The sequence below is a fragment of the Orycteropus afer genome, unplaced genomic scaffold, assembly GCF_000298275.1.
Source record: "Orycteropus afer afer isolate SDZICR_OR568_19922 unplaced genomic scaffold, OryAfe1.0 scaffold00002, whole genome shotgun sequence".
NCBI lineage: Eukaryota > Metazoa > Chordata > Mammalia > Tubulidentata > Orycteropodidae > Orycteropus > Orycteropus afer.
This window is the reverse complement of record NW_006921589.1, coordinates 32,601,706-32,613,635: the sequence shown is the minus strand read 5'-3', so window position 1 is coordinate 32,613,635 and position 11,930 is coordinate 32,601,706. Positions and strand designations below refer to the sequence as shown.

Genomic DNA, 11,930 nt, shown 5'->3' with positions numbered 1-11,930 from the left:
CTATTATAAATGGTATTATTTTTATCAATCTCCAATTGTTTTTTGCTAACATGTAGAAATACAAGAGTTTTTTGTTTTTTTTTTTAAATTGACTATGTATTCTGTGACCTGCTAAAGTTATCTCTTAGTTCTAAAAGCTTTTCCTATTTCAAGATCCTTAATCACAGTTATAAATTTCCTTTGCAAGTAACATAGTCACAGGTTTCTGGATTAGAACATGGTCATTTGAAGGGGGCCATTATTCTGCCCCTACCACATGTCTAATCGTGTCTTGGTGTCTGTTTCTCCAAGGACACAAAATAACACAGTAACCTTAGCTGAAGTGGCCTCCTAAGAGTTTTGATAGTACTTTTCCCATCATAGCACTTGCACTTTTACAACTCTATTATAATTACTTCTGTGTTTATGTCTCTGATGGACTGTGGACTCCTTGAGAATATTGTTTTATTCACTAGTATATTATTAGTGTTTAGCAAAGTATCTGGCATATTGTAGATGTTTAATAATATTTAGGAAATATTCCTTGGATAAAGTATATATATATATGAGACTTTTGAGAAGGAAATGTGAGAGATATCCATAGTAAGAAAATTTTAATTTTTTTGTGTGTCACAATATTGCCATTAAAAACTTAATGAGGAAAAATCATGATCTGCATCCTAGTGAAGTGAGTAGTGCTTGGTGTCTTAAAAGCTTGTGAGTCATCTAAGACACAATTATGGGCCTCTACTCACTGGGAGCAAAACAGTAAGAAGGTAACCAAAACTGTAGAGAAGAAACAAGTCCACAAGACTTGTTTACCCAGAGACCAGAACTAGGTGGCAGCAATCTACCACCACTGACCATTCTGAATAGGGTCACAACAGTTAGTTCCAGATAGAATGGGAGAAAAATATGGAGACCTCAGATCCTTATTTAAAAAAAAAAAAAGCCAGACCAATTGGAACAGCAGAGAATAGGGGACTGCCTGAGACTATTGCCCTGAGACACTTTTTGAACCTAGAACCGAGCCTATACCCTGCAATCAGCTTTAGTGAAACTGCAGAGTGAAACACAAATAAAGGGTATTACTTGTAAGATCAGTGCCCTACTTAAAAACCTCAGTATGAGACCAAAAGACCAACAATTACTCAAAAGCAAAGAAGAGAAGAGAAGGGGCCGGAAACGGTACCGGAAAGGGAACTGAACACAGAAAGAATGTTGACACTTGTGATAAATCTAATGCCACCAAACAACTTCTGTAGACACTGTCAAATGGGAACCTAACTTGCTGTGTAAACTTGCACCAAAAACTCAATAAAATATTATTTAAAAAAAATTTTTAACGAGTCCTCACCCATTGCTGGTAGGAATGTAAAATGGTACAGTCACTGTGGAAAACAGTTTGGCAGTTCCACAAAAAGTTGAACATAGTTTGTAATTACTTTGGCCAATTGCCTATTTGCTTTCAAATCCATTTTCCCACTCTTCCATTTCTTTGCTTCACTTGGAACTACATTTCTCACATGCCCTCACTTCCTGGTTTCCAGAGGGGTTTGGCTAATAGGAGGCAATAGTTTAAGATGATGGGATAGGAGGACAAAGGAGGAACATGGCACTTCTTGCCCCGTGCTACGATATTTGTAGTGGTGTCCCCCCTGTAGTGACTGTGTCATCTCTTATGGCTTCTGTACTCTGGTAACACCACTTCTTCCTGACGTTCCTTCCACCTGAGAAGTGATAGCAATTCTTGCTCTTGCTCATCTCTCAGTTGCCTCACCATCCCTTTTGGCTTCTTAGTTTTGGTTCATCACCAGTGAAACCAATTCACTGTGTTTCTTCAGTTTGAAAGATCTAGAGTTATTTGTGTTTTCCCAGTTAGACTCTGATACAAGTACTTTGAAAATCACTGGAAATTCTCGGCCCCCATTTAAAAAAAAAAAAAAAAAAATTACTACCCTGATTATATAATTGAATGAATAATCAGGAATTAAGTTTTCCATCAGTCAATTCTATTTCAACCTCATCCTCTTTTCTAATTTATAGTAGAAAAATTGAAACTGACAAAAGTTCTATAAAGTTTTTGCTTCTCAACAGTGGCGCAAAGTATAATGTGGTCCTTGAGAAAATAGAATCAATTCTTAAAAGGCTCTAATTTAAATCCTATGTTGATTTAGTTAGTATATTTTTACACAGTTTTTACAAATGTATGCAGTTTCCTGAATTTGATTTATTTAAGAGGCCCCTTCACAGTTTTTGGAATAACTTAGCAAAGTCACTCCAATGTAGAAAATGTCTCAGGAATTAGGAATTTGTCTTTGTTACCTTTATTGTTAGTATAAAAAGTTGCAGTATGAGATGATGTTAAAATTAATGGAAGGTTTATTGGCCCAAGGAATTTAAGACTGTTAAGGGATCTAGAAATATAATGAGAACTGAAGAGTCAAATTTCATTCCTAACAAAAGGCTGAACATAACTACAAATAACTCAAACCCACTGCCGTTAAGTCAACTGGACTTGTAGTGACACTATAGAACAGGGCAGAACTGTGCCATAGGGTTTCTAAGGCTGTAGATCTTTATGGAAGCAGACTGCCACATCTTTCTCCAGCAGAGTGCCTGGTGGGGATTGAAACACTGGCCTCTGGTTGGCAGTCAAGCACTTAACAACTGTGCCATCAAGGCTCCTTTGACTACAAGTAGAAAACCTGAACACCAGGCTGTTGTTATTATGTGCCGTCGAGTCAGACCCGATTCATAACGACCCCTCCTTGGGTTTCCGAGGCAGTATCACTACGGAAGTAGATTGCCCCATCTTCCTTCCGAGGAGTGGCTGGTGGATTGAATCGCCAGCCTTCTGCTTAGCAGTCAAGTGCCTTAGGCACTATGCTACCAGAGCTCCTGAACACCAGGCAGACAACCATCATTTGGGGTTTAGCAAGGGTTTAGAAATCCCAAGACACTGATGCACTGAAAAAGAGAGCTAAGAAACAAATATTTACTAATGCGTATGAACTGAATATGTATTTCTGGGTCTGTTCCCAAAAGTCTCATAAACAAAAACACATTTACATCAAAAGTGATTATTTTTCTTTTTAATCAAAACAAAATGGTTCTAACAAGATGAAATTTGTTTGCTGACCTCTATCACACAAAAGGACAGATCTTCAAACCATTTTGTTAATGGGAGAAATGATATTCTTCATGACTGTGGCTTCACTATCATTTTGAAATGTTTAATATTTGGATAATATCATAAATGAGTGAACATTTTTCAATATTCTCTTTTAAATGCATTTCTTGGTGTGTTTTATGCATCTCATAATTTGAGATTGTATCGTTTACATGAACTAAGCCTGCTGAAACCAGTCGATGACTTTTACATTTTCCATTGTGACTTTTCCGTCGTTTGATGACCTCTGGGGCAGTATATGGTCTTGCAGAGTATTTTGATTTGTGGTGGTTGTCATCTGGGCTCTTTCCCAAAAGCCTTGCCCTTGATTTTGTTTTTTCAAGATTCTTAAATGAAGCCATAGGTATATCCTCAAATCTATCCGAACAATCCTAAATATTAAAATAAAAAATCATATTGATAAATTGGGTTTCTTAAAAGTACATCTTAAATTTACAAGGACTAAAGTTTCTAATAACAATAAAGACAAAGAATGACATCATCAAATGTTTTGTAGGCAGTCCCATTAGCTACTACTTTAGAAACTGCATAAAAAAAAAATTAAAAAAATAAAACCAACTTATTTTTTCAAGGGATCTGTTGTTTCAAAATAGATGGAAGATATGAAGCTCAAAACTAGATAAATTTAGTAGGCCAGCTTCTCTGTAGTTCTTCTGCACCAAAATTAATTACAAACTCTTAGATTTTACTTTTTATATCATCCAAATTTTCATTAAGTTAATAATAAATATATTCTTTATATATATGAATATACATTATATTTATAGTATAGTATATCATCTATATCTTTGTGTGTGTGTACACAAATCTCTTTTGATCTAGCAGTCCCGCCTCTGGAAATCTAGTCTAAAGAAACAACTCAAACTATGGGGCAAAAGTTGTATTAAGTTGTACTTTAAAGTATTACTTATAAGGCAAATGTCTAACAGCAGAGAAGTGGTTAACCTAGATTAGTCTACCTAACTTGGTGAAATATTATGTAAATATTTAATGATTATGAATGAAGACTGATAGTAATATGGTGGTAATGTGTTCTTTGAAAATAGTAAACATCTTTATGTGGAGTCTGAGAGTAAACAAGTAAAAAGCACATTCATGAAAATATTAGAAAAGGATATACCAAGATAATAAAAGAAATAATGATTGAATTAGGATGGTAAGATTAGGGTTTTTTCCTCTTGTTTCTCTTTCAAATTTTCTTTAATATAGTTATATTTTATAATAAAAATATAACAATCTACAAGTACACCTAAAAGAGTATGGAGCTCATTCTCAAATTAGTGTAAACTAGTTTACTCAGCAGTTAGAGCAGTTGCCTCGGCATCTTGCAGAGAATGCCGCACAAAGGGAAAATGCTACTTTGATTTGCAGAGGAGATGGGAGTGAAATAATAGAATGGGGGAGTGGAAGGTGGTTGGCAGAACAGAGAAGCATTAGCGTAGCCAGAAAGAGAAGAGTTATAAAAAAGGAAGTAGGAAGAGTCTAAAGACAAATTCTATCTACTTTACATTTTTGCCTGGTTTTGGAGAGGGCAAGGAAACATTCTTCCTCTTTCCTCTTATGTACATGGGGATAATTAGGCAAGCCATGTTTTTAAGTGAAAGCCTGACATATTATTGAGAGTGTGTATATATATATATACATATAATGTATAGATATATAAACCAAAAACCAAACTCCCTGCCGTCAAGTTGATTCCACTCATAGCGACCCCTCCTTGGGTATCTGAGGCAGTATCTCTACGGAAGTAGATTGCCCAACCTTCCTTCCCAGGAGTGGAGCTCAAGTCTGGGCCAAACATAATGGCAGGTTTTGATACACCTATCAGCATAATCCTGGGAGCTCTGGTAGCATAGTGCCTAAGGCACCTGACTGCTAACCTGGCAGTTCAAACCCACTAGCCACTCCTCAGAAGAAAGGTTGGGCAATCTACTTCCGTAGTGATACTGCCTCAGAAACCCAAGGAGGGGTCGCTATGAGTCGGGGCCGAATCGACGGCACATAACAACAACAACACAGTAAAACATAAATACAATTTCTTGTTTCCTTTTAAAAGGTGATATTATAGCTTCTGTTTGTCTAAAGGAACTTGAGAAAGCATTGTTCTCCAAAAACTATGAGCCTTTTATCTTCTACTTTCTTTTCCTACTATGTACATACAAACACATACACACACACATACTCTTCAATACTAAATTATTTTTAGGAAAGAAAAATCCAAAGTTAGAGGATAGGCTACCCTGATAACCTTTACCCTGATACTTTAAAGCTAATAATTTGCTTTACTATAGAAAAAAAAAAAAATCCCAAGCTATGATTCTGCTTGCTGAAAGTGAACAGGACTTGAAGCACTTACTGATGAAGATGAAAGACTATAGCCTTCAGTATGGATTACTCCTCAACAAAAAGAAAACAAAAGTCCTCACAACTGCACCAATAAAGCAACATCACGATAAATGGAGAAAACATTGACGTGGTCCAGGATTTCATTTTCCTTGGATCCACAATCTACGCCCACATAAGCAGCAGTCAGGAAATCAAATGATGGAAGAAGGCAGAATAGGCATGGAAGCTACCCAGACCCCGTACAACAATGAAACAAGAAACCAACTGAAACAGATACAGGTGACAATTCTGGAACCCTGAGCTTTGAAGGGAAGAATAAAGTAGTGGATTAAATACTGTTTAGTAGAAGACACTGAATGAAAACAGCAAATAAGGAGACAAATGGAGCTTAGGCTGTCACCTGGCCTGACAGTGAAGCCATTTTGAATATTTACAAGTGGCTTATGATCAGGGCAGCAACCTGATAGTCAGTTCTGCTTGCTGAAGACTGCACAGGCGCCCACATGGGTGGCTGGCAACCAGAATGGTGCAACATTCTCTTTGCTCCCTTCATCCACACACCCTCCTGGTGAATGGAATTGTGGCCATCCCCAACACCATCCACCTTCTAGACTGGCAAGAATTCCATCCCAGACAGGACACCTTTCCACCAGCTGCCTTCTGGCCATGCAGGAACTGGTTCTGGGACTAGATGCCTTTTGGGATGGCAGGGACATTTTCTGGGAATGGGGACTCTTTGCCCAGCTGCCTTTTGGAGCAGCAGAAACTTTCTGGGGCCAGACATGTGGGAGCTGGGGAGCTGCTTTTTGGGCTGGCAGGAACTCCTTTTGAAATCAAGCACCTTGGTCCCAGCTGTCTTTTTGACTTGTAGGAACTTTTTGCAAGCCCAGGCACCCTGTACCCAGGTGATTTTGGGGCTGGCGGCAGCTCATTCTGGAAGCAGGGACCTTGCTCCCAGCTGCCTTCTGGACCAGTAGGAACTTACCTGATCAGGCAACCTGCCCTCAGTTGCCTTTTGGGTAAGCAGGAACTAGTTTTTGGACCAAACATCCTGCTCCCAGCTGCCTTTTTGGCTGGCAGGAACCTCTCTGAATCGAGGCATCTTTCCCCCAGACATCTTCTGGGCCAGCATAAACTCATCTGGGATCAGGCACACTGCCCCTAGTTGTCTTCTGGATAGGCAGGAACTAGTTCCAGGCCCAGGCACACTGCTGGAACCAGGCACCTTACACTTAGCTGTCTTTTGGGACAGCAGGCACTTTTTCAGTGACCTGCTCCCAGCTGCTTCTCAGGTGCCTTGCTCTCAGCTGCCTTTTGAGAAAGCAGGAACCTTTTTTGGGACCAGGTGATATAACCTCAGCTGCCTTTTGGGATGGCAGGAACTTTTACTGGGACTGGGCTCCCTCCACCCAGCCACATTTTGGGACAGCAGGAACTCCTTCTGGATCCAGAAGCCCTGCCCCAGCTCTCTTCTGGGCTGGCAGGAACTCCTGCTGGATACAGGTGCCTTGCTCTCTGATGCCTATTCAGCCAGAAGAGACAATGACCAGGTGCCCCGTCCCTCAGTTGTTTCTTTTTTTTCTTCCTCCTTTCTTTCTTTTTATTTTCTCTTTCCTTTGCCAACAGTGGTCTTTTTTTATTTTTTTAATTTGCTCCTTCTTTACATTTTTTCCATCCTTTGCATTTTTCTTCTTTTTTTTCTTTTACTTTTATGTTGCTCTCTTATTTTCTCCTCAAATTCTGCTGTTCCTTCTTTTTCTCTTTTTTGTCCTTTTCATTCATTATTTTTTTTCTTTTTGTGGGTGTATCTTTATGCTGTTTGTGTTTTTTGTTCTCTTGCTGTTATTATTATTATTATCATTATTATTACTGATGTTGTATTTTGTCCCACCTGGTTGGAGAAGGAAACAATTCTCACATGACCCAATCATATCTGTATCTCCTGGAACTCCACCCATTAGGTGAGGGCCACCACCTGCTTCTGCATCAACTCATTAATGATAGATGACTGCCAATTATCAACTAAACCAACTATCAATTGCACTACAAAAACAGCAAACAGAGATCCATGCACACATTCCACCCTCTGTCATACCCACCAGGAGACAGATGGTGAGTGCCTAAGTGCTGCCAAACCACTGAATAGAGTAGTACACCAGCCCTGCTTACTTAGGTATATCAAAACAAAATAAAGTGATAAATAATCTGGATGAATTGCACTAACATACAATCACCTATTAAATACAAATACAACAACATCACAATGTTGTAGAAACAAATAACAATCCCAGTTCACACAAAGAAGAAGATATACTAGTATAAACAAGGGAATAGAATACAGAATCAGAAAACTTCCCTGAGGAAAAAGTGACATTGGAACTACCTGATAAGGAATTAAAAAGAATTATATTTAGGTACCTTCAGCAAATTAACAGACAGATCAAGGAGAACATTGACAAAATTAAGGAAAACACACCCAAAATGCTAGAAGAATTTAGGAAAACAATACATGAACAAACTGACAAAATAAATGAAAAACTAGAAAGCACACAAAAACAGGAAATAGAAACCCAGAAGATTAATACTAAGATTTCAGAAGTATATTATACATTGATAAGGCAAAGGAGTAGAATAGAATGGAAGATAGAATTAGTGCGATTGAAGACATATCTCTCAATACTACTTTGCTAAGGGAATGTAGTGCCTAAGGCACTTGACTGCTAACCAGAAGACTAGCAGTTCAAACTCACCTGCCACTCCTCAGAAGGAAAGTTGGGCAATTTATTTCTGTAGTGATACTGCCTTGGAAATCCAAGGAGGGGTTGCTATGAGTCGGGTCCAATTTGATGGCACACACAATGACAACAACAAAGAGAACAATCAGAAAAAAACCAACAACATAAAAAATGTGAAGAAAGCCTAAGATTTATGTGAGACATCATCAAGAGGAGTCATTTACATGTGATTGGAATTCCAGAACAGGAAGAGACAAAAAAATAAATAAATAAATAAATAAATCACAGAGAAAATTGTTGAAGATTTGTAGAAAGAAAACTTCCTTAATATCATGAAATATATTCATTCAAGAAGTTCAACAAACCCCAAAATCCTCCCCTAAATCACCATGATATATCATAATCAAAGTTCCCCAAACCAATGACAAAGAAGGCATCCTGAAAGCAGTTCAGGAAAAATGAAAAGTTACCTAAGAAGGGCAATCAGTAAGACTAGCTCTGATTTCTTGGTAGAAACCATGCAAGCTGGAAGACAATTGGATGATATATCTAAAACCTTGAAGGAAAAAAAATTACTAATAAAGAATTATATACCCAACAAAACTGTCCCTCAAATATCATGGTGAAATTAAGACATTTCCATATAAACAGATATTAAGGGGATTTGTGAAAACCAGACCAACCTTACAAAAGATGCTAAAGGGAATCCTTCAGCCACAGAACCAACAACTGAAGATAGTAATCTGTGATCAACACACATGACAACATAACCCAGAGACCAGCCCAGATATAGATGTATCCATTGTAAAGTAAGATTGGGCAATCTACTTCCATAGTGATACTGCCTTGGAAACCCAAGGAGGGGTCACTATGAGTCAGGTCTGACTTGATGGCACATAACAACAACAACAACATGGTAAAGTAAACTTACAAGACTGAAACAGGGACCCAGTTTTCAATTTGTAAATGAGGGCAAATACAAAACAAAAAGAGGGAATAAATGGTGTAGTTACAAAACTTCCAAATGGAGAGAAAGTCAAGATGATTTCAAGATAGAATGGACTGTTTTAAACTTGGGAAGAAAATAATAAATCACAGGATAGCCTCAAATAAAATTAAGAAACCTCATCAGAATAAAAAAAAAAAAAGGAAAGTCGTAAATATTATAAATATTTAGCAAACACTAAATAGCAATCAATGAAGGAAATCATACAAAATCATAAACAAAAAGCTCAGCACAGAAAATTAAATGGAACAAAGAAATCAGCAACACCACAAAAACTACAACAGAATGACAGCAATAAATGCATACTTGTTGATAATTACATTGAATGTAAATGAATATAATGCATTAATCAATAGAGAGCTGCAGAATGGTTAAGAAAATATGACCCATCAGTGTACTGTCTACAGAGATACACCTTAGACACAAAGACTAAAAAATCAAAGGTTGAAAAAAATATACCAAGCAAACAGCAATCAAAACAGTAGAGAAAATACTAATTTCTGATGAAACAGACTTTAAGAAAAAGAATCATAGGAGACAAGGAAGGACATTATATAATGATTAAAGGGTCAAATGTACAAGAGGACATCATCATAATAAATATTTATGCACCCAACAAAAATGTCCCAAAATACATATATCAAATTTTAACAGGATTGAAAAAAGAAACAGACAGCTCCACAATAATAGTAGGAGAGTGTAATACAACACTTTTGATGAAGGATGGAACAACTAGAAAGAAACTCAACAAAGACACAGAACCAAACAATATAGACAACCAACTTGACCTCATAGACATATATACAAAACACTTCATCCAACAACCACACAATATACCTTCTTTTCCAGTGCAAATGGAACATTCTCCAGAATAAACCATATGTTGGGCCACAAAGCAAGCCTCAATAAATTTAAAACCACTGAAATACTAAAAAGCACCTTCTCAGATCACAATGCTATAAAATTTGAAATCAACAATAGGAAGATCAAGGAAAAAGTAAGCACATGGAAACTGAATAACACCCTGCTTAAAAACTGCTGAGTAATAGAAGAAAGAAAAAATGAAGTAAAACAAGTCCTTGACTCAAACAAGAACAAAAGCACAACATACCCAAATCTTTGAGACAGAAAAGCAGTGCACAAGAGGGCAATTTATAGCAATAAATGTACACATCAAAAAAGAATACTGTTGCCATGTCCAACAATTAGAAAAAAAGCAGTGAAAAAAAAGCCTATCATCACCAGAAGAAAAGAAATAATAAAGATTCAACCAGAAATAAATGAAACAGAAAAACAACAGAAAGAATCAACAAGGCTAGAAATTGGTTCTTTGAAAAGATTAATAACATTGGCAAATCACTGACAAATTTAACAAAGGAAAAGAATAAGATGCAAATAACACACATAAGAAATGAAACAGGCAACATCACAACAGAACCAACTGAAATAAAAAGGATGAGATCAGGAAACTATGAAGAACTGTACTCCAACAAATTAAAAAACCTGGAAGAAATGGATGGATTTCTAGAAACACAACTACCCACCTAAACAAACAAAGACTGAGGTAGAAAATTTGAATAGACCTATAGCAAAAGAAGAAATTGAACTGGTCATTAAAAAACTACCAACAAAAAAAATACTTGCCCAGATAGCTAAACTGGTGAATTCCACCAAACATTCAGAGAAGAGCTGATAACAATTCTACTCAAACTATTCCAGAATATAGAAATGGAGGGTATACTCCTGAATTCATTTTATGAAGCAAGTATACCCTGATATAAAAGGCAGGCAGACACTACTGAAAAAGAAAATTATACATTAATATCCCTCGGGAACAAAGACAAAAATTCTCAATAAAATCCTAGCCAATAGTGTACAACAAAATATATTAAAAAAATAATACATCATGACCAAATGGAATTCATATTAGGTATGCAAAGATGGTACAACATTAGAAACACAATCACCGTAATTCAACACATAAATAAAAGGAAAAGAACCACATGATCATATCAATTGACAGAAAAAAGGCATTTGACAAAATCCAACATCTACTCCTGATTTAAAAAAAAAAAAAAAAACTGAACAAAATAGGAATGGAAGGGAAATTCCTCAACACAATTAAGGGCATATATACAAAACCAATGTCCAACTTTATTCTTAATTGGGAAAGACTGGAAGAATTCCCTTTATGTACATGTACCAGGCAAGGATTTATCACCATTCCTATTCAATATTTTATTGGAAGTCCTTCAAAGACCAATTAGGCAAGAATGGGGACAAAAATGGCATCCAGATTGGTGAAGAAGAAGTAAAATTATCTCTATTTGCAGATAATATGATCTTATACATAGAAAATCGAAAAGAATATTACTGGAACTAATTATGATAGTTTCAGCAAAGTGGCAGAGTACAAGATCAACACATAAAAATCAGTCGGGTTCCTTTACACTAATGAAGAGAACTCTGAAAATGAAACTGGGAAACCAATACTCTTTATAATAACCACCCAAAAGATAAATACTTAGGAATAAATATAACCAGAAACACAGAAAACCTATACAAAGAAAACTACAAAACACTATTGCAAGATACCAAAAGAGACCCACATAAATGGAAGACTATACTTAAGGCACTTGACTGCTAACCAGAAGGCTGGTGGTTCAAACCC

General features: G+C 36.7%; 1 protein-coding gene across 1 annotated transcript in view; it reads right to left on the bottom strand.

Moving 5' to 3' along the window:
- Positions 1–3,201: 3,201 nt before the first annotated feature.
- C2CD6 (C2 calcium dependent domain containing 6) overlaps positions 3,202–11,930 on the bottom strand; it is a 190,900-nt gene continuing 182,171 nt past the window's right edge. Inside the window, exon 17 of the mRNA XM_007936057.1 lies at positions 3,202–3,543. Within this exon, the coding sequence (XP_007934248.1) occupies positions 3,202–3,543 (342 nt within the window). The remainder of the gene's footprint in view (positions 3,544–11,930) is intronic.